Genomic DNA, 24,461 nt, shown 5'->3' with positions numbered 1-24,461 from the left:
AAAGATTGCACAAAATTTTCATACGATATAGGTAAAGAAACAAGTAGGATTAAAGCGGCATCCTCATCCTCCACCTTCACATCAATATTACGCAATTCTAGTAAAATTGTATTTAATTGATCTAGATGATCTCTAGAGGCATACCTTCCTGCATTCGCAGACTGAACAGACGTTGCTTCAAAAGCAACTTGTTGGTTAGAGATTTGTCATATACAAACTCTCTAATTTCAACCACAGACCAGATGCGGTTTCCTCCTACGTGACTTCAGTGATTATGTCATCTTCCAGACACAGCATAATCGTTGAATGAGCCTTCTCCTCCAGAATGGCCATCTCAGCGGTGACTGAATCCGTTGCTTTCTTTGCCAACGGTGCCCACAACCCTTGTTGCTTCAGTAAAGCCTGCATCTTGATCTGCCACAGACTAAAACTATTCCTCCCAGAAAATTTAACGATTTTGACATTCACCCCAGACATCTTTCTCACACAGATTGAACACAAAAGCTCTTGATACCAGTTTGTTATAACGGGCGTGAGAGAGAAACAAATATCGAATGCAAAAAGCGATAAAAACATACAACAGATTTACGTGGTTCACCAATTTGGCTACATCCATGGCAGAGAGGGAGAAAATATTTTATTATGTGAGGAAAACCATATTACAGAGAGAATTTAGGCTAATTTGTGTAAAACATAGGTTAAAATAACCTATTTATACTAAATGGCTCAAAACGCGTTTCCCGCATCAATCGCCGACCCGCCCGGGCGGCCCAGGCAAAATCCGCCCGACCGAGCGGTCCCCAGCTTTCCCAGAACAGCTTACGCGCTCGACCGGGCGAATACGAAAACAGTTTCGTCAGTTCTTCATAAAACTGACATAACTTTCTCGTTTCTCAGCGGAATTGGGCATATGACCTCTCGTTCGAAAGCTCTTGGAACAAGCTATCACCTCCACTTTCAATAACCTCAAAATCATTTATAGATTGAGAGATATGTGCATTCAAAGTCAGCCTTATGTCATTCCTTCTTCACACATTCTACCAAACACCTTCAAGGCACCATTCAAGTCACTATTCTTACAAATCATTTTGCCGTATGGACTTTTCTTTCCTAGTAGATCCTGGATTTACTAGGACATAAAGAAGCTTCTAATTTTTTTGAAGTACAATATCGAGACTTTGGAGTACTAATCATAGCGATGAACGAACAAGAACCATATCTTCCTTGGATTTTGGTAGTATCCAATCCCCTGCATTATGCAGATGTGTTAGATCCAGATACATCGATCTAGTATCCAATTCTCAATGAATTTCAGTATACTCCAAGTGTTAGAAGACTTGCAAGATATACTCAGAATACCATATAAAAATAATACTACTTTTTAATCCCAAATCCCTACTACTCCCTCCTCGATTAGATCACTGAATGTTCATTTTCAAGATCTCCAAGGACAAAGATATAACTTTATTCATTGACATTTTTTCTGCCATTTGAGAAGTTTTTTAAATAAAACTTCGATTTCTAACTGGCATATACAAAATTTTGGAGATGTTAATAATTATCCCCTCCATCCCATTTTATAGTTCCCATATTTAATTTTGAGTATTCTAAAATGTTGTTTCTACTTCTCTTGTTTTCATTTTTTAACATCACTTTTTACTCTCTCTCTCCATCTTTTCATATGGATATAAGAGCATCTACAATGGTCTAGTTTTAATTGGTCTAGCAAATAGTAAAACTAGTTTTAATTGGTCTAACCATTGGGACACTTGGTCCTTAGAGCTGGTTGGTCTAGAATTCCAGACCAACAACACCTCGGATGGCGTGCACATGCCTAATAAGGAGATGTCGCATGGCGAAGAAAACTGGCGAAATTAATTTTTTGTTCTATTTCAAAATCACTTAATCGCTGGGTTTAGAAGGAAAAGGACGAAGAATATCGCGGAAGAAAGAAGGAAGTTGTGTGTTCCACTACACTGTGTGGGGCAAGCTGACAGATGTGCTGTCAGTGGCTCTGACGCGCGTCAGATGCCACTGAGCAGGAAATCTGTTGCTGCCAAGTGTGCGAGTTTGGGCTGGTTTCTCTGATTTAATTTAAATAGTCATTTTTTAACGTTACAAAATTTGTAACGGTAATAAAAAAATCACGTTAAAATTTTAAAAAATTACAACAACAGCTATAAAATATTTTTATCAATAAATTGAACCCAAATTTCATACATTTTACCACACCTCTTCCTAATATATTTTTTTTCTAATTACTCTCTCCTACCTACTAATATTACTTAAACTAAGTCAATATTATGGATTCAAATAATCCTAATTACTCCCAAAATAATCCAAACCACCCACAAAAAGAGCAAAATAATTTCCAAATTGATCCGAGTGTGCTACAAAATCCGAAATTCCAAAGAATGTTTATGTTTTTCCAAAGCCAATCGAAATACCGAAATTCTCAACAAGCTACACAACAATCTCCACAAAGTTCTAATCATCTATCCCAACAACAAGCTCAGCCATCTTTTCCTATATTTCAACATATTTCACAACAACATGACCTCAAAATGATGTACTTGAAATCCAATCACAAGAAATTTAAAACACTCCTTGTTCAAAAAAAAGTCACAACACCAAAGTTTCAATGGAGTGCAGGTGAAGCTCATGCCCTCATTTCGGCTTATCTAGAGTGCGGAGGAGATGTGTTGAAGGAAACCGACCAAAATGGTGATGGTTTATTGGGGTTCAGTATTTAATTTAGTGGAAGAGTCATGACGACTCAATCCAACTTTACGCCCATGGACTTTCAAAGCTCTTACTAGTCGTTGGAAAAAAATCAACGGAGATGTGAATGCATCGGTCGGGATATATACCGAGGCGAAAAGGAAGAAAGGGTCCGGCTGCAATGTAGAAGACGTCTTGACTGAAGCCCGTGAGATGTGGATAACAGCCTATGGGCCCCGATTTACATTGGAGCATGCATGGAATGTTCTGAAACACTATGACAAATGGGCAGATGGCACCCAAATAAGCGGTGGAAGCTCAAAACGGTCTAGCCCAGACGAAGGTGCGAGCTCAAAACATCCTAACGGCGTCAAGAAAGTTAAGAGTTGGAGAAAAGCCCCAATATCCAGTTCTCCATCTCCATCCTCTTCAGAATTTACGAGGAGGATTAGTTTGGGAGAAGATTTGCTTGAGTATCAAAAGGAGCGTGATGCCTTGAGAGAATCAACGAAAGAGGAAAATAGAAAGTTCAAAATTTGGACTGCATTAATGGTTAAGTCTTCCCTTGATCCGGATGAGAGACAGATTTATGAATAACTTAAGCTACAATTTAAGGATAAATATGTTTAGTTAGTGTTCATGTTTTTAATTGGCTTTAGTTTGCATTTAAGTTGTATCGTACTTTAATTATGAATATGTATGTGTCGTAACTTTTGATTATGAATGAATCGTTTTCATTATCGTTATAATTATTAATATCATCTCATAGTCATTTTCATTATTATTCTACTTATTATTATTATTATTATTATTATTATTATTATTATTATTATTATTATTATTATTATTATTATTATTATTATTATATTCAGTAAAGTTAAGAATCAATATATGTATCTAAATTCATTTTCAAAAAATTCATATTAAAAATCACTTATAAGCTTTGTTAGTTTGTTGACGTTAGCAAATTAATATATTCTAAGAGTAATTATTACTATAGTATGGGTGGAGTATATAATAACAAGTTTTGAAATTAAAACGTGCATCGCGTGCATATAAGACTAATATTAATAAAAGGATGACCAAGTCTCAAAAAGGTTAGTATATGTTACTCTTTTTTTTCAATAAGGAACATCGTATCTGATTAATAGCAAAGTGTCCGCAAAATTGAGAATGTCGTATTTGAGAATATCATGAAGCTCCAATCTATGAAGAGAATTGATTTAATTTGGTTTGGAGTTTGTGTTTGTAATTGTGTTTGTGTTAGGAAAAAATATTTTGAGTTTGAATTTCAGTTGTCTATGTTATGAGAATGCCGTGCATTTTTTTTTATTGTTTGTGGTATTAATGTTTGGTAAGTTGTTGATTATGAATCTTCTAGTTTGAATTTTTTTTATTGGCAAATTTATGTGATTGAGCTTTTATATGAGTTGATTGGGTTTAATAGAGATTTGATTGATTTTTTTTGGTAAGTTTTATGCGTTGAATTGGTTTCAATTAACTGTTAGAAGTTGTGTGTGGAAATTTGGAATCTAATATCTATGTTATGGAGGGGCAATTAAATAAATTTCAATGAGGACACCATGACTTCCCCTTGGCTTATATAATAGAAATTTAGTTATCTTGTTATAGTTTGTCTTCTTTTCGCAAAGAATCATCTCGTTGTAAAACCTAGTTCCATACCGTATCGAAATTTTTGCGTGGCTTGCACTACTAGGAAAACTCAACACCAAGGATAAGTTAATTCGCCTCGGATTGCTTATACCTGCAGAAGGTGTATGTCCTCTCTGCAATGATCTCCCAGAATCTTGTGATCATATTTTCATCCACTGCTCTTTGGCTTGGAATTTATGGTCTTGGTGGCTTAGGATATGGAATACACAATGGTGCTCTCCTCTTACATCCTTCGATGCCTTTCACCAATGGCTACCTTCGAGGCAAGGGAATTTCATAAAAAAGGTATGGTCTGCCAGTTTTCTCATCATTATTTGGACCTTATGGAGAGAGAGAAACAGTCAATGTTTCGAAAATATCTCATTCTCCTTATCTCAACTTCAAGACCTTGTTCTCCTGAGATTAGGATGGTGGATAAAAGGGTGGGAAGACCCTTTCCCCTATAATCCAAGCGAAATCATGAGAAATCCGAGTTGCCTTGATTGGTCCCCCAACCTCTCCATACCAAGCATCCGGAATTAATCAATGCTCTAGAGCATGGTCCCCTCCCACATTTCCATACAAATGGAATGTGGATGCCTCCCTAAAAATGAATGAATTAAAGTCAACTGTAGGTGGTGTGCTCTGTGACCAGCATGGAAAATTTCTATGTCTACTATGGAGATTAATCATGCAGAGGTGCTTGCAATTCATAGGGCAATCAGAATCTCTTTATCCATGGAAAGCACTTGTAACAGTCATCTAATCGTGGAATCAGATTCGACAAATGCAGTAAAATGGTGCAATGGAGAAAGTAAGGGGTCGTGGAATCTCACCTTTCACATCAACTTCATTAGAAATGCAATGGAGGAGGGACAAAGCATAGAAATCATATATAAGGGGCGCGAATCGAATATGGTGGCAGATAATTTGGCTAAACAAGGTCTCACTCGAAGAGACGAGTTCATTGCTTGGCTTTAATGTATTCCTATTGTATGTGCCTATCATTATGAAAGTGTGGTTTCTGCCCATTATCATGTAATTGATAGCTGGAGTTAGTTCTTTAAAACTGGCTACCCAGATGCTTAATAAAAAGTCCCAAAGTATCAAAAAAAAAGATCATCTTTTTCATAAAGTTATCTTTTCTTACCCATGAAAATGAACCAAAGAAAAACTAACTATGTCAAATATTTATATAGGGAGAGAGAGGGTGAAATAAGGCAAACCTCACACATGTAAGCCATTGGTCCACACTCATATTAGTTTACAGGTTTATTTACTTAAAATGGCATAAGAGGTGTCATAAAGGATCTTAATTTGTCAAAATATCCCAAAATGACTTACACTTGCGCGTAATAGTCTTGAAAAGGACCTAAAATGATCCAGAATTCATTAAGCTACCTATTATGGCTATCAAAATCCTAAAGTTGCACAAAAAGATTTTGATCCGTCCAAAATGGTTTGCATTGGCCCAAAATGGATTAAGATAACCTACACTGGCGTGAAATGGTATTTGAACAGCTAAGATAACTTGAGATGATCCTAATAGTCTAGAAACGTTTGAGATGACATGATATGCCCCATGAAAGGACTATAAATGATCCAACACGATAGAAATTGGCCTAAAATAGAGTGTTTAAGTCCAAATGTTGCTAAATGACATGGCCTAGAATTGGGACTACTTAATATTACCAGCCTACCACTATAAAGCAAATACGGGTAATAATAAGGTGTAGATCCTCCATAAGTGATTGGTTCATTTATTGTATATCAATTTGAAACTTTTTTGAGCTTCTTTGTTTGGTCCCTAAGTCTCATATAAGACCATTCTTTCATAATTTATGAAATTATATGAGTAACTTGTTTTCCTAAAGGAATCACTTTTAATTCAAATAATTTCTTTAAAGAATTACCTATTATCTCAAAGAGACCCCATTCATTGATAGAATAACTCTTTTAATTTACAAAATGACACTTTGATGTAAGAAAGAGAGGTGAACTTAAGACAGTCTTACACAAACCTTACGATTCTTTTATTTAGCTTGAATTCTTTAAAATAATTTTTCAAATAATACATCTTCACAGCTTATATGAATATATCTTATGTCATGAGATACATATTGTATGAATATATGGATGCATTTAAAGCAGAATTTTAGGAAATAATTTCCTAACATATATCATATGATCACAAACATAATCAAATGCATACATCGATCAATAAGGATTAGATGTACAATCTTTGTAGCATGATTTTTCAGTTGTATGCGAGTTTCGAAGATCTAAGAAGCTCTAGTGTTGCTACTCTAATCAGTCTTGGAGCTCCAGTTGAACGTTAACATCTGCTAGAATGGAAGAGAATCAATTTTCCTTACTTTCGATGGTATAGGCGCCGATTATAGGGAGGATTCTAGGGTTTCTCAAGCTCTCTCTTTTGTATGAAAAGAAACTGTTTAATGAAGTGATGGACTAAACCCTAATTATATATATATATATATATATATATATATTTAATATATATATATATATATATATATATATATATAATAGAGGAATCCTAGCCAAATTAGGAGATCCATTTTCCCTACTACTCTCTTTATGGCCGGGAAACTCAAGCCCTCTATGGGCCTTGTGTTGTTTTGTTCAACTCATGCTACAATGTGTGACCTCAAAAGATGAATATGTTGTAGTTTTAGGCTTGATAAATTTTTTTTTCTATTAATCATATGTATTCTTTAGCAAGCAAATATAATTACTAAAATCAAAATTAACTTTATAATAATCATAATTTAATTCTTACTTACATTTAGTACTTAAGGACATATTCATTTATATAGTTCTTATATCGACTTTGTATTTTGATCTTTCAACAAAAGAGTAATAAGTCCTTAATCTAAGGTGACGTGAACAAGCCAAAACTTTATACCGTTCGAATTTACAATTATTAAAATAAATTCTTAAATCTGTTTTATTTTACAGGTAAATAATGTTTAATCGCTCTATTTTTAACTTTTAAGAGTATTTTTATTAGCACATCAGGGTAAAGTGGTACGTGTAAGTTTGTAACATTAGATTCTTAGAAATCATTTTTGTTTCATAAATGCCTTTAATGCATTTTTTTTGAGATGAGATAAAATGACTTTCAATGTTTGCACTTAAATTTTTCCTACTATCATGAAGCAACTACCTTCATAACGGTAATAACTGAAAGCAGATAACTACATGTTTCCCAAGCAGAAGAATAATAATAGTCAAACATGGGGTATACATGTGATCACATGAATCCTGTTAAAGTTCGGTGCGATTGTTTGGTTAAGTAGTCAACTCAGCAATAAATTTTACTAGGGAAATAGCCATTCGATTACACTCCTTGATACCATGTGCTTCCAAACAGAATACTTATCATATGTAAGACTCTTATCATCACCGTGGTTGAAGACTGAACACAGAGACATTTTGGCAATGATCCAGGCAAAATTATCAAGTTAGAAAAAAAAAATATAGTGTTGGGGAATATGAAGATCATAATATCGTCCAAAATTCGATTGTTGTTGTAACGTATTACATGGAACATCCGAGATATAGTATTCATTAATTAAGAAAGATCCGCAAGAACAATTAAGAATTGTCTAAGAAACAATTATTTGATTAAATTCCATTATATTTTTAAAAAATCATGTTCCGCATAGACAGCGCTATTTTGGGGCTTGATGGTGCAAATCCAATTATTGTCTTCCAATAAAGTTTGATATTGTTCCGCTTTCTATCTGTGTATAGGAAAAACTTTAATTTATATATATATATATATATATATATTATATATATATATATTATATATATATATATATTATATATAATATATATATATATATATATATATATATATATAAACCAAGCTAAATTTAGTTCAATGGTAAGAAAAGAAACTACTAAGGTTACTTTGGGAGAGGGTTCCCCTTACCATCCCCCCAATCTCAAGGTGTTTGCACGCAGATCCATGCCGGATCAACCTGCGATAGGTGACGGTATGGCAACACCCTTCATCTTACCATGGGATCTCCAATGGAGGTCTCCAAAAAAAACATATAGCTAAAATATAAAGCAGAGTCCAAAAGCGAGCATACGAAGTTGAGACATTTGCCATCCTTATCAGATGTCATTTGTCGTGCTTATTGAGTGTCATATAATTGTTTTTGAAAAAACATAAACTTTCAAATTGATAAAGATACATATAAAGATTTTAGAATAACAAGCAATAGATTGGGGTCCCTTTCGGGAACTCCGTGTCAAGAAGAATTTCCTTTGTGCTGTCTCGAATAGGGTCACTCATCCAGAGGCCCAACAAGACTTAACCCTCTCCCCCCCCCCCACCCAAAAAAAATCAATATTGATATTTTTACTTCTACCAAGATTAAACCATCATCTCCTGTAAGTGAGAAAGGAAAATATATCATTGGACCCAAAGTTCCTTGGTAAAAAGAAATAGAGTATGGTTTACAATGAAATACTTAAGTATAGTAAATTAACTATACCTTTTGAGATATATTTCGAAAATTATATTTTTTGTAGCATTCAAAAGTATTTAAAAATAATTTAAAACAAGATCCATTGATAATATTTTTCAGCTCTATATGAGAGTAATGTATAAGAAGAAATACTTACGTAACGTATTATAGTAACCTATTGTAATTAGAATTAGGGATATGTTTTCAACTCCAACTTTTCTACATATCTTATAAACCCTGCCCATTTGAGAATGACTCAAGTGGAAAATGCTGTTAAGGCATCCCAATATAACCGATATGATATGGATGTTGGTATCAAGGTGTGACTCATTCTAAGTCAACGTTATTGACTCGTATAAGTTGACCATGACAGTCAATAACGATCTAGGTAAACCAGTATGGAACTTAGATAACCCCATACAACTAGCCCCCAAGCCGACATGACTGGCACATTGATGTCTTGCTTAATCATCATCTCGCCTTCATGGACGTTGCTGCTTTCATAGGATGGAACGATATGAGACCGACAAGGATTTCGGAATAAGGTTTGAGTTTGTGGAATACGAAACGTCGCCTTGATTTTTGTGCATAGATCTTGTAAGAGATTTAGTGCAACTGCTTCACAACTGTTTTGCATTCTGTAACACGTGGCATGATCGTGGATGGGAAGGAAAAGCGTCATCTGATCCAAGTCTTGAGCTTCCCTTTAAATAGGGTTGCACCAACCTCCCTTGTTCATTTTCGAACTACTTCCAAACTTCAACCCTCAATGAGCATTTCTTCTCTATAGACTCGAATCCTCTTTTGCTTGCAACTACTTATATATCTAACCAAATTTTTTGGAAACAAATGCAAATCCTTCGTCGTAAAATTCCGGGTCATATTCTGCCCTTCTTTCGAGCTTTCTTGTCGGTTGATTTGCCCATTTTTTTCGCGCTCTGTGTTAGTTAGTTTTCTTCGTCCGAGTATTTTCCACAAATTCCCTCTTTTCATAATATTTTGCTTCTAAGTTCTAAGCATGTCATCCAATTCTGATTCTCAAAACATTTCTAAAAGTTCCCTTTCCATGACCGATAGTGACTTTGAGTCTGATAGCCCGGTAGTTTTCGCTAATTCGGCGACAGTGGACTTAACTAGAGAGCTTAGGACTAAATCCAATAATGATTGTAGTACTTCTGGAAGAGTTCCTGAGGAGCCGATATTGCACGCTTCTCCTTTCACCACCGTTAGGGTCCTTGGAGAGGCCATAGGTGTAATACCCCATATTTTCAAGTATTTATTTATTAATTAAAATATTTATTTTCTAAAATAAATATTTTAAGCAAAGGGTATTTTAGCAATTTCACTCGTTTTAAATTATTTTGGCGGAAGATGGCGCCAAAATTGGATTTGTTAAACTTTTGGTTTTAAATCCTAGTCAAAATTATTCAAAAAAGCCAAAAAAAAAAAAAAAAAATTTTTTAGGCCATTATTTTTGACGGGATTGTGAAGTAAATGGGGGAGTTTTGTTTTCCAAATTTATGATGAAAGTTACAAATCTTGGTTTAATCTCCTAATTTATGGTGAATGTTACAAACTATTTAATTTTCAAAATTAAGTACTCTACCTATTCTATTCCTATAAATACCCCACACCTTTAGCCATCTTTTCCACACAAAAACTTTGAAGAATCTATAATTTCTTACTTCAAAGTTCTTCTTTCTCTTCCTATGTATTCTAGTTTTATATTTCTTATTCAAGTTTCAATTTTCTTTTGTTTAAGAAAAATATTTTCATATTTCTTACTCAAAAATATTATGCTCATGATAGATCATTCATGTTTAATTCATGATTATTCATGTGGTAGATTGCTTGTTGGTTGGTTATGAGAAAGCTCAAGTATAAGAATAAGTGAAATACTAGTATTAGTTTGTGCAAGATCAAGGTACTTATGTAGCTAGATCTTTTAAAATGTGGTTTATATGATAAATTGTTTATTGATTTTATTGGTTGGATTGGTTTAGAAATTTGGTTTAAAATGGTTACAATGTTTTATTATTTACTCTTGAAAGTGAAAAGAAGGAATGATATTATCAATCATTTTATATAGAAGTTTTGTTATCCTTTTTGGAAAATTAAATTATTTTTACAAGGAAAGGTTGATTGGTTTTTATGAACTTTGAATGTTCAAAAAGTTGTTTATGAGGAAAGGAGGTTTATTCATGACTTATAAGTCATATTATTATTATTTCCGCTTGATTAATATCAAGAGATTCAAAGTCCACTTGTTGGCAATTATAGTTACCCCTTGATATAGCTCCGTGATGGGATGACTAGCTTGGGGGTGTGCACACTTAGCAAAATAGAAGGGGAGATAAGAAAAGGAATTGTTTTCAGGATTATTTTTAATCCAAGTTGTTTCGAAAGAGTTTATTCTTAAAAAGGTTATTCTTGAATTACTATTCAAGTTTTTGGAAAGAGTTTATTCTTGTTGTTCTTGAATTATTATTCAAGTGTTTAGTAAGAGTTTGTTCTTAAAATGTTATTCTTGAATTATTATTACGTGTTTGAAAATAGTTTATTCTTAAAGAGTTATTCTTGAATTTTTGGTTATGGAGTTTTCGAAATGAAAAATTATGACGAACTAACAAAGGTGTTACTTACCTAGTACATTTCGTACTCAATTTTATACTGACGCGTATTTTCTTTTTCCTATTTGGCTTTGCCCTGTTTACCTTTTTGGTAAGCAGATTTGCAGGTGAATTTCGGATGTGCATGGGAGCATACTAGGAAGGGGATCTTCACCTAGATTAGAATGTTTCATTTATTTTGAGTTTTGAGACAATATTTACTTTTATTAATAAAGAAGTATTATTATTTTTGGTTAAAGTCTTCCGCTGCAAGTTATTTTAGTTAGTTAGTAGTTGGTTGCCGAAAGCGTGGTAGTCACGTGGCGGTAATACTCCTAAATTACTCAAATATTTATTTATTAAATTATTTATTTAAAAGTGAGTAATTTGGGGGTGTTACAATAGGAGTGTTCGAATCTGGTCAGTTTGGGACCATGATTGGGTTAGCAAAGTGTTCTCCCTTGCTCTTTCCTCCCGGTGAAACCTCATCCTCTAGGCTGGTAGGGGTGTTGGAAGAGGATGCACCAACTCGGCATTCAGACGAGATGGTTGAAGGTGACGGTATGGAGGATGATGTATCTTTTGTTGATGCGGACGACGTGGACAGTGATTTGCGCGACATGATGTCAGATGAAAAGTTGACAACATTTGAGGCAGGTGACGATGAATATCCTCTCGAGGTCATCCTGGAGGATGACGATGAGACCTTGGACGACCTATACATGCCGCCATGTGAGGCTGGCAGTCTTGCCTATGTTCAAATTGATCCGAGTTGGAGGAGGATGTGCTTAAGTAATAAATTCTGCAGTAGAGGGGCTGAGGCCTTTGCCTTCCAAGAAGGATATGAGTTGGTGATGCCGTCCGAGGGGAGTCGAGTTACTGAATGCCTGATTGGACATGTAGCGGTGTACGCGCGTAGGGGAGAAACATAACATTCCGTAGGGCGTTCTTATAGGTTCTCCTAGCAATAATTTGATATCTCAACTTTCTCAATGTATGTTTATCTCCGCTTTGCCTTGCAGTCAAGTGTGGTAGGGTCAAATTATGCTCCTAAGGGGTTGACAGGTCATCAAGGAATTTAAACCTTAGTTATTTTTCTCTATCAAGCGTAAGAGGTATATATCAGCTACGGGTCTAGTCTTTTTTCCCCCAAGGCTGGACTCAGATGAAGAATGTTCATTATTGGAGTACAAAGGGGAAGAAGGATCACTCTCGTCATGAAAATGTCACTAGGAGTACTTTGGCTATCAGACTGGTCCACATAATGCAAGTAAAAAAAGAAAAACATGAGCTAAAAACAAGAAAATTGAGAAATACCTGGCAACAAGAGAAATCGTCGGAAAATTGCAAATGGCACGTAACCGTTGCAGGGAAAATGAGAAATGGCCCAGAAGTTAGCCAAATGTTACTGAAAAAGGACAGGTTTAAGTCTTCGAGCAAAAGGCAACAAAAAGATGCAAGCTACAACAGGAAATTGACCGGAAAAGGCAAAGTACAAACCCTCGAAATAACCAAAAAATGAAGAGCACGATAGGGCAAATTTCTTGAAGCACAAGTTCTGGAAAGTAATGGCAAAGGTTCCTAGTAACTTTCGGGGTAATTAGGGTGAAGAAAGATCAAGTTTCAAGCAAAACAAGCTCTGGTCATGGAAGAAGTTCGTAAAAATCAGAGAGAAAACAAGAAAGAAGATGAAGAAGTTAAGAGAAGAGGGTAAAAATCAGAGGACAGTTTTGTCTTATATATCCGCCAAATCAACAGCCTGGATTGACAACCTCTTAAACTCCTCATCCAAATTCTTGCCAAGTGTCAAAACACGTACAAAACCTAGTAAATAATTGGGCGAGATTCCCGAAAAAGGTAATGATGAACTTTTAAAATAAATCAACTCCCTTAGGCCACACGTGGCAGCATAATTTTTCAAGCCTCAAAAGTTTCCAAGTATGCCAGATTTGCTCGCATCTAGGTGAACATCATCAGCGGTTGCGACACCCTAATGATGCTGGGGGGGCTACCTGTATGGGTATAATCCAAGTATGTTAGCAGACACGTGAACATCTCTGTGAGCATTACATGAGGACACAATGATGAGGCCTCCATAACAATGCTTGAGATCAGGTCAATGAAGTTGTCCAAAAACATTGTTTGTGGCCATCTTATAAGACAAAACGCATAGGAATATTTTCTTATGTCAGACACATCAAAGCCATGCATGTGTAGGAGGATTACGCACCCTATCAGACGAATAAAACTTCTATAAATAGCTATTAGGTTCAGCAGGTACATTCTGAACACTAATTTCGTCTATCTCTCTATCTCTCTACTTTTTCTCTTTAAATCCTTCACAGACAGTATACGGACTTGGACGTCGGAGGGGGTTCCCTCACATCCCCCGAGGAAAGCATTTGTCACGATATAAACTACACAATCTACATCTTCCTAGTTCCTACATATTAAAATAATGAAATTAAACCTCCACTACGTTACATATAATTTCATTATATGTTTTCTTTTAATAAAATAAACTAAATTGTATTATGCTCACTATATCTCTATTAAGCTCTATATGAAGTTAGTATGAATTACAGCCTTAGAGATCAATGTCAGTGAGTAATGGACCCAATTCGGATCTGTGGACCCATATATATGTTTTTCTCGGATATGGATCCTTAAATTTTGGACCTGATGGATCCGGTACAATCTGCTTCATAGTTTTGAATATTGGATCTGGAGCAGATACTAAATATATTACCCAAACTCAGATCCATTTACCCATATTTTAAGAGTTATTTTAAATAACATAATTAAAAGTTTAAAACTTAAACCCTAAAATACCTGAAACCTAATTTCCTCAAGGCCTCAAGCCATTACTCCTCATTTCTCTCTCTTCACTCCTCTCTCTTCACTTCTTCCAGCCACGACCACGAGCCAACCATCACACCACGACCGCACTAACAGTCAAATCAGTCGAAGCCACGAAGCAGAAAACTCTATCTAGCACTCGAATCAGTCGAAACGAGTCACGAGCAGTTGTTGTCGTCGACTTTATTTTGTTCTTTAAAATCATTAATTATTGTGAAAGTTATGGTCGTTTGAAGAAAATAGGTTATGATCAATTTTAAACACAAAAATCCGTAGGATTTAGTGGATTTGGATTCTCTATTTTTTTTGTCCAGCATATTCGAGTCGGATCTGAATCCATACCTAAAAAATGGATCTAGATCTTGCATAGAAAATCCGATCTATATCCTATCCATTAAGGCATTAACATTCCTAACCAACCAGGTAGTTAGCCTGCACCGAATTCATTTAAGTTTATTTTATTTTACTTTTTAAAAAGGGTGGAAATTTTACATAAACATTCACTTTCTGGAGAGTGAAGCACATAATTGACATAAACCTTCATTCTCCCCTCCTCCAGTCCCAGAAAAACCCTAAACCCTAAAAAAATGGCGGACGTAGTACAGCACAGATTAGAGCGCATGGTTCCAGAGCTCGACGATTTAGAGAAAAGAAGCCTATTCGATCGCCGAGAAATAGCCGAAATCGTGAAAAAGAGGCGCAAATTTGAGTACAGGCTTCAAAGGCCAAGCCCGTTGAAGCAAGATTTTATAGACTACATTGACTATGAAAAGCAGCTTGATAGGCTTCGTGTTCTCAGAAAGAAAACTGTTTCTCGTCAGCTCAAGGATAAAGGCAATAAAAAGATGAAGAAATCGCTTTCGGATTACGCTGGCGTTCGACGAATTATTGAGATTTATCGCATTGCTACTAGCCGCTTTAAGGGGGACCTTGAGTTGTGGTTTCAGTATTTGGAGTTTTGTAAGGAGAAGAACAATGGCAGGATGAAGAAGGTATGTAGGATTTTTGGGATTTTTATTTTTAATATTGCATATGGAAGGAGAAATTATAGGTTCATATTGGATTTGTCAATTTTTTGATAGTGTATAAAGGTAGTCAAATGTTTTGTGGTTGGCTAACATGAACTGTCCTCAAAACGTGAAGGTAGTATATTATGGGTATTTTTTATTAATATTGCATATGGAAGGAGGAATGACAGGTTGTATTGGTAGCAAAATGCAATTGTGAAGGTAGTATATTGAGTACAAATGGTAGTATATGAATAACTAACAGATTACCACCATCTATTAGCTCTATTAAGACAAGAGATATTATCTATTCCTGAATGTCATAAGTTATAACAAGGGATTTTGGGAAGAAACTTGGGGCGGGGTTTGGAAAGAGTGTTAGATATGTGAGCGTTTGGGTGTCTCTTATAACAGTTATAACTTTTGAGTTTCTGATTAAGACAATGATATTTTTATTTCTATTTATGAATCTTCTTTTAAAAATCTAATGTGCCACTTATTTTGTTGATTTGAACAAAATATCTGATATGAACTGGGGAGAGCTCTATCGGCAAGAATGTGGGAAAGAGAATATGTGATCATGCTGGTTAAACTTAATTATGGAAAATACTTTGGGTCGTGATTTTGCGAAAGTTTATTTCAGTAGGAGTGAGAGGGATTGTGATTTCATCTGTTGCAAGTAGATTTGTCAAATGGGTCAGTTGGATCAGATTACATTTAGATTTTTATTGGGTTGTAGTGTGGTGGGTTGATTTTGGGCTCATGTTCCACTATCTGTGAGCATGCTTTTTGAAAATTGGAAAATTGACATGAATAATCCCAACTTTCGTAGGTCTTCTCAAAAGAATCCCAACTTTGAATTATTTTAGAATAATCCCAACTTTAGGGTGTACCTTCTCAAAATAATCCGAACCATGTATTTAACGTGTTATAGACCTAAAATGGATTAGTGCGGACAAGGAAAAAGATAGTTTGGCTTATTTTGAGAAGGTCCTCGCAAAAGTTGGGATTATTTTGATAAGACGGGTGAAAGTTGGGATTCTTCATGTGAATTTTTCCTTGAAAATGATTTCCGTCATTCATGAGTGTGCTGCATTCCTGTTGCTCAGCATATGTAAAGCTTAAAGCATTGCTTGTTCATTTGTTACGCTTCTGTATCTATATTTTTACTTTTAAATTTGTGGAACAATGCGGGTTGGCTGGTTGCTGCTTTGACTGAGTTTTTTATATGTTCCTTATAATGTCTTCTCGCTTTTGTGATCATCATCCTGAGATGCTGCTCTGTGCAGGATCTAATCCATCTTTATTATCCCTTTTTCGTCATATATCTGATTGATTTGATGCAAAATGTTTTGGCTGTCTTTCATCATCTTCAAGTCCTTACCCTTTTTCAAAATTATTATGTAGTAGTTTAGTGCTGATTACTAATCACTGCTGGAAATTTGTCTCTGAGTTTACTGCTGAAATTATTTAAGTTCATTGCTTCACATGGAACTAGTCCTTTGGTTTCGTTCTCTTCTTCACAAATGGAATGTCTTGATTGTAGAGCCTTAACTTTGACCGTAAATTCTCACCAAGATATAAGAAAAAAATAGTCATGTGGAATCTTGATAGATTCGTCTAAATATGTACTTCCAAAATATCTACTTTTCCTAATTTTTAATGTTACATAAATATAGATATTGTTGGTCAATTAGTGCATTGGTGTGACTTTTTTTTAACTTAACATCAGCAAACAGGGAATATATGCTTATGGTCTAGCTGGTGCTCTTGCCTTTTTGAAGTTGTTCAAAATTATACATGAAAGTAACTATTTGAAAAGATCTTCAAATTTGGATTTTTGTTGAACGACGTTGTAGTCTTAAAGAATTATATTTCTTGCACTTTACTCCTTTGGGTGCTACAGGTTTTGGGTCAAGTGATTAGATTCCATCCTAAAGTACCTGCAGTCTGGATCTACGCTGCTGCTTGGGAGTTCGACCATAACTTGAATGTGAGGGCTGCCCATGTCATAATGCAAATGGGTTTGAGATCATGCCCAAGTTCAGAAGATCTCTGGGTTGAGTTTCTACGCATGGAACTTACATGCCTGAATAAGTTAAAAGCACGAAAAGTTATCTTAGGGGAAGATAATGGGACACTGGTTCGTGACGATGAAGACGCTGAGGAGAAGCAGTGGCAAGATGAGAATAATGATTTGTTCATGTCCCTTGAAGGGGAAAAAGGTGCTGATGATTCTTCTGATGTTCAGAAAGAAGATTCAAGTAAGAAATTGGATGTCTTTCGAGAACAGGGTTTTAGACTTTTTCAGAAAATATATGAAGGTGCTATCGATGCTATCCCATCTAGTTTCAGTCTGAGGAAGAGGTTCCTTGAGATTTTGGAAGCTATGGACTTGGCACATTCAAAAGAAATGCAAGCTGAGATAGTGGCTCACATGAGGAGAGATTTCTCAAAAGAACCTGAATTTTGGGATTGGCTTGCACAAGGTAAATTAAAAGATCCACAAAGCACTCCAGATATAAGTTCAGAAAATGGGCGCTCCCAGGTGGATGAAGTCATTAAGGTACAATTTTTACTCTGTTGACCTATACAACCAGCATATTTGCTCCTTTAAGAGAGGGAACTTTGTTGACTTGCAAGTAAATGAATGGTATAATTTTGCTTTAGTCTGGTGTCAGTTACTTCTTCTATTAGTTGCAGCACATGATGCCCGGGAGGGGGGGGGGGAGTAGGCACAGGGTTTTAGGAGACCCATATCATGATGAGAGAGATAGCAATAGTAAGTATCTAAGGCCCATGTAATGAGGAGGTAGGAAAAGAAATTGGAAGCTACCAGATTTGTGGCGCAACTAATTCAAAACTTCCCCAATATCAACGAAAGGGCACTACTAAAAAATGGAAGAAATATCATATTATGCTTATTGTACTTATCGTCCGTACACCCTTTAAGTGCAACTAGTGTTACAATAGCTTCTTTAAGTTCTCTGTTTTGCTTGTAGAGAAGAAAATGAATCTATTGAAGTTAATAATTATGTGCGTTGTGCTACATTACAGATTATCCTAAAATAAGAAAAAATCACTTACTTCCTCCGTTTCAATTTAGTTGTGACACTTTCTATTTTAGGAAAATTTCCCTTTTAATTGTGACACTTTCATTTTGGGTAATAATATCTCTCTATCCCTCTCCTATCACATGGGACCTTTTTTTTTCGTTCTTTATCTCTCGTTTCTCCAAAAATTGCCTAGGAGTCCGTAATTTTAAAAGTCTCACAAATAAATTGAAACGTAGGAAGTAATACAATCTCATTTAATTCACGCAAAATTGGCTTAACACCACAACCTATGGCTTGGGTGCACCCGACACCCCAAACTCTAACTAGTAGCCAAACACTAGAAACTACTGGTTTGGGTGCGATGAGTGTCATAAATGACGCCGAAGATACCTTTTCGCGATACCTTGAACCTTCTAGGAACAATTTTCAAATTTTTCGTGAAGAAGAGTTTTAGAGAGAGAAAGCTTGAGATTGACTACTAGTCACTGACGAGAAAAGGTACCTCTGGCATCACACACTGCACCCAGGCTAATAGTTTGTGGTGTTTTGGCTACAATCAAAGTTTGTAGTGTTGGTAGTTTGTGGTGTTGAGGCCAATTTTGCCTTTAATTCAACATTTTATGGTTATAAATGCACCCTCAATTAATTGTAGTGTGAATTGTTTAGTTTGAGGAGTGAGCTCGTTAGGAAATAGGCAATGTAAGGACATTTGATGAACATTTAGCATTTATTTTTGGATGTGGATATATCTTGGCCTTTGGATCTCTAGAATATCCAAAAGGGGGTTGGAGAAAATGAGGATGGAGGGAGTCAAAAGTAATTAGATCAGACTTGAAGTCCTATAAGAAATTTGATAGAAATAATGCATGCTTGTGTTGCATTGATGGTGTCGATGAAATAGTACGCAGGGAAATAAGGAAGACTACCTTCCCTCTATTCCATGAAATACATGACTTACATATAAACCATCAATCCTTTCTAAACATGAGATCAGAAGAATAACCTAGTATGTCAGTATTTGAAGAAACCTTCTCTAGCTTACAAATTACATACAAGATTGCTAACTATCTTATCAAAGGGACATGCATCTCGCTCGGCATGAAAAATGTTTGAATTGGCTCTTAATTTTACCATAAATATATATGAACACACTCTTTGGGGTGAATGCAAATGCATTTGTTAGATTATTGAATGCGCCACATTATCAAGGTGTCCATGCATTGGCCTTGACCGTTTTTAAGATTTAGTTTTGTAATATTGTTTGGAAGAGACGCAGTCTTTTTGTTTTTCTTTCAACTTTATAGTAAGAGCTACTTTTAAAAGGACAAATGGTTCTTATTGCTAGATTGCGAAATGAGACTGGCAAAAGCTAGTTTCCTTATCAAGAATCTTGTAAATACTCCATTCTATCTCCCATTTAGAAGTCCAAAACAAAGGGAAACTATTAAAAGTTTTTGAGAAATACAACATATGAGGATTGGATACTTTCAGTCCGTTTCAACAATTTTTTGATGTCCATAAGTCGATAGTTCTAGGAATCAGGTAAGAGGCTACTACCATGGCAACTTCTGATTCCATTTAGAAGATATTTTGGAAATAATATATGGTATCTCCCTCTTCTTTAGCATATTCCCTTCCTCTTTTCTAGTTTATTCTTTAATTGACATTTGCAGGGTTGTTTTTCTTCTTAGCTAAACATCATCTTCGTTTATTTGAGTATGACTATCAATTATTTTGTTCGGTTATTTTGTAGATAAGAAAACATCTTCAGGGTGTAATTTTATTCATTCTTTCTTTTTTCTAAGAAAGATTAATAAAATTAAAAAAAATTCTTAAATCAACTATCATAATCATACTCACAAAACCATAATATCATGAGTTTAATAAAGTGGTAACTATTAATATAATAGATGGGTTATAAGGTAAAAAATAGATATGAGCTATGTTGCTCAGACACGGATTGAGTGTCTACTCGGACATGGGTGTCCAAGTGTCCTACTCGGCTATTTTGTAGAAAAAACAAGTTTTTAGTTTAAAATCAAGTATCCAAGTGAAGTGTCGTGTCGTGTCGTACATGACACCCGGTTTTTGAGGTAAATGAAAGTGTCGGATTAACATAGGATATGAGTGAATTAATGATTAAATTTTGAATAAATAGATAGGTTTATAAGTTGATATTGTACCATTAATTCCTTAGTTTGTCAAGTGTCAAGCCTTCCCCCGCCCTGAGTATTTTGTAAAAAAAAAAAAAAAACCAATGAAGTTGGTGGTTGACTGCTGGTTAGTGTTGCTTATTTTTCAGAAGAGTGATGGTTCAGCATATCTTTTGACCTTAATTTTAATGATTTATCCATATAAACCTGTATATGCAATGGCATGGGCATAGAAAGGGGGCACCATATAGGGATCTCATATTCTAGCCTCAAAAGTCAATATGGAATTATGGTGCTCCTTTACTCAAAATCTCTGAATGCTTAGAAATCAGTTTGTCTTCAACATTGTGAGTTGTGACAAGAATTAATTTGCAGCGGACTTCCAATGAGTTGAGTGGCTTGCTAGAGTCCACCAAGGCTTTTTACTTTACTCAATATTGTGACAACTGAGGGAATCTGTAACTTGTACTGATCTGTATTTAAGATGCCTTGTCTTCTTTCGATGGTGACTCTTTCTTCTGGATTAGATTTGTTCTTATATCTAATAGAGGTAAGAAACTTCTGTTCTAACAAGCTCTTCCAGTCAGATTGTGTAAAGCTGCCATATCAAGTGAATGCTTCTTATTCCTGAGAAATTTTCATAATAATCTATGTGACTTTGAGGTCCTCCATTCTGAGAAATCTTCTGGTATTGATGGTACTTTTTCTAGGTATATGAGGAAGCTATACAATCTGTGCCATCAGTTGTAATGTTTGACATGTATATAAAGTTTTTGACACACGTCATCAGTCCAAAAGGAGAAAATGCATTTCCAGGAGATAGCAGTGCTTCAAAGCGCACCGGAGACTATATATCACACCTGATGAAAGTCTTTGAAAAAGCTGATGCCATGATGTGTCTTAATGAAGATCTTGCTTGTCAGTATGTACTGTTGCTCAAGAATATGGGTAATTTTGATGAAGCAATGAAGTTGGCAGAGAATTATTGTGAGGGGAAATATTCAGATTCGCGACAGTTATGGGTTCTGAGGGTCACTGAACAGATGAAGCACACTACAGTACCTGGAAGTTCTTGTAAGGCTCACCTTTCCTCAATCTTTGATCTCTTGAAAAGAATGGTGAACGAAGTAGCTGTGTCTGATGCCGAGGGCGTCTGGGTCATGGTATGTCATAATTTATATTTATCTGTCATGTAAAAAATAACATAGCTGTCAATCTGTCGATGCTGTGAACATTGTACTTGAGGCATTCGTTATTCGCTAATGCTTCAATTCACACAAGCTTGTAGCATTGCCTTCAATAGTTGCATCTGTAACTATTTCCAACATCATCCATTGTGATTTGTGCCCTAAAGTGTCTGTTGACCTGCAGTGTTTGTAAGAAACACAAATGCAGAGTAGCAGTGCTTACCAAACTGTTGAGCAAATAAATGAATTGATATGTGTTACCTTTATTCTTAGCCGGTTACATTTGCCGATCCGAGTGTATTTGCCAATTACAAATGCTTGTCCTCATGCCTGGTCATCAGCTCTTCTCTCTTTATCTGATCCTGTCACTCTTCAATTATCATTTTCTCCTCTCTCAAGTGTCCTCTTTCTCTCGCCTTCTCTCTGTATCTTTCTACGTCTACCTCTTTAGCCTCCTGTTTTGTCAATTAGATATATCCAATTTATTGTTTGGTTTAGGTTTCAAATTTCGAAACATCAGATTGCCTATTTGAATTCATCATTCAGTAAATTAACCTTGACATAATATGTTGCAGGCTCTTGAGCTTTTTGCAAATGACAAGAGATACTTTGGCAAGTTGGTAGACCTTGCTCTTGTTTCAGTGGCTAAAGATGGTGGCCGAGATCATGGATTCTCTCTCCTTGCTACCATTGTTGACTTTATTTGGCTAAACAATGGAATTCAACAAGCAAGAGACTTTTACAAGTGGTACGAGTTCCTGACCTTTTTTCTGACACACTGTTATTTGCAGCCTATTTTTGCTGAAGTTAACTTATATTTGCTTAACTGAACCTTATATTTCCTCAACCTCTTTTTTTGGAGGGGTATATTTTCTGAACTTAATGACGCACTTAACTTTCTTTAGTTGAAACATCTTATCTTTTGCTTGACTTCAACTTGATTCGCTGAGCTTGATTTGTCTTTGCTCGAACTTATTCTAATAAATTGAGAAGAAAATATCTTAATTAGTCTTAACATTTTTGCTTGCACCATCTCATTGCTTTACAATATGTTTGATTAGCATATGTAGATGAATGAGGGTAGGGAGGGAAAGAGGAAGAATTGAGAGGAGATGGATTTGGTTTGTTGAAACTAGGAGTTTACTTTTAGAACTTTCCAATATCCAGGTGTTTGTTTTATGACAAAAATAATGGAAAACGGATACCTCCTGTTCCCTTCCCTTTTGCCAATTCCACATCTAATTAAGGAAGCATAATTCCCTCATTCTCATTCTCCTTCCATTTGATCAAACACGCCTTTAATCTATTTGTCATAGAATTAATTGCTAATATTATTCTTGTGATTCTGCAGTCTTTTTACTATACCTCACCCAGGATTATCCATATACAAGCACTGCATTAAGCTGGAGATTTCATCTGGGGACATATCTTGTTTGACAAATGCTCGTAAGTTATTTGAATGTGCACTCGCAACTTATGGCGAGGACATCAGCCTTTGGCAAGAATATTATTCCATGGAGACAAAGGTTGGTTTCGTGGCCTAGCATATTCACTTCTGAATATTTACAAATGATAATAGTAATTACTGAATCGGGGTTAATATAATTTCCTTAGTACTAAAACATTAACCAAGCATGACACATGTCAATCTCTCTTTAAAAATCTCCTGCATCAATTATTCGTGAAATATTCTCTTTGAAGGAAAATTAAATCTTGTATAAAAGTCCATTTTCTTTTCAGTGAATCTTTATATAACTACTTTTTGTGGCATCGGCGAAATTCGCAAAAGAGTCTACGAGCTGAAATAACAAAAGCGAGCTCTTTTGGCTCTTACATAACTGTCTATAATAAAGTATAAGAAACTAGTGATCATGTCCTTTTTGTCACTGATACCTACTGTGGGGAAGGAAATAAATTTTTTGTTGAACTACTTATCTTGAATTAGTTATGAAGATTTCAAATATTAATATCTAAGGTAAAAAATAAACAAAAAGACATTTTCTTATATACTACTTCTCTAAGCTCCGATTGAACACTAGTTTGCTTTATAACACGGGAATTAGTGTGTTGCCTATGGCGGTCTGGTACTTTGATGAATAAGTATGCTGATTCCGGTTAGTTCATCTGATGAGTTTCACGTTTACACTTTGCTTATGCAGATGGGAACATCAGAAACAATTGGCGCTATATATTGGCGTGCTAAGAAGGCACTAGGAGATGCCTCAGTGCTTACTGTTCCTTCAGTACAGTAAGGTGCGTGTACATACGATTAGGAAGCTTTGATTCCACCCATGAGGGAAATTGAGAACAGATGTTGTGCAGCAAGGGTAAACCAGACCGTTGCGAGCAACTATCGAAAGCAGACCCTGAAAAAGTTCCTTTTCTAATGCTAGTTTTAGAATGTATTCTTTCATCTGTAAGAGTAGAAAAAGGTTGATTACAGATATACAGTTGTAGGACTAAATCCTACTTGTGGGTTTTGTGGACTCCACATGCTACAGTGCAATGATAGAACCTAAAGTGGCTGTAGTCTTGTAAGTCAGCACCTGGAAGTGTTGCTTGCAAGGTGAAATTCAGCTATTTGATCGATAATTTCTTCTTCACTTTTCAACGGGCTTTGATCTTCTACGGCTACATTGGTACCCCTCTTTTAGATAATGGCAATGATATTGACCTTTTATGTAATCTTGACTTTAATAAAAAAAAGTCGC

At 35.5% G+C, this 24,461-nt stretch overlaps 1 protein-coding gene across 1 annotated transcript; it reads left to right on the top strand.

Annotated features, from left to right (window-relative positions):
• The first annotated feature begins 14,847 nt into the window (after positions 1–14,847).
• On the top strand, positions 14,848–24,353 carry LOC104884066 (uncharacterized). Its single transcript, XM_010668659.4, has 6 exons — positions 14,848–15,339; positions 17,261–17,920; positions 21,274–21,726; positions 22,326–22,498; positions 23,102–23,276; positions 23,910–24,353. The coding sequence occupies exons 1-6, from the start codon at positions 14,935–14,937 to the stop codon at positions 24,000–24,002; spliced, it is 1,959 nt and encodes a 652-aa protein (XP_010666961.2). The 5' UTR covers positions 14,848–14,934; the 3' UTR covers positions 24,003–24,353.
• Positions 24,354–24,461: the final 108 nt, after the last annotated feature.

Source organism: Beta vulgaris, chromosome 3, assembly GCF_026745355.1.
Source record: "Beta vulgaris subsp. vulgaris cultivar EL10 chromosome 3, EL10.2, whole genome shotgun sequence".
Classification (NCBI taxonomy): Eukaryota; Viridiplantae; Streptophyta; class Magnoliopsida; order Caryophyllales; family Amaranthaceae; genus Beta; species Beta vulgaris.
This window is presented reverse-complemented; position numbering and strand designations above follow the sequence as displayed.

Coding starts and splice junctions, on each gene's coding strand:
- LOC104884066 (XM_010668659.4), top strand. CDS start 14,935: ATGGCGGACGTAGTACAGCACAGATTAGAGCGCATGGTTCCAGAGCTC. Junction 17,921..21,273: donor AGGTGGATGAAGTCATTAAG/GTACAATTTTTA, acceptor TACTTTTTCTAG/GTATATGAGGAAGCTATACA. Junction 21,727..22,325: donor CCGAGGGCGTCTGGGTCATG/GTATGTCATAAT, acceptor AATATGTTGCAG/GCTCTTGAGCTTTTTGCAAA.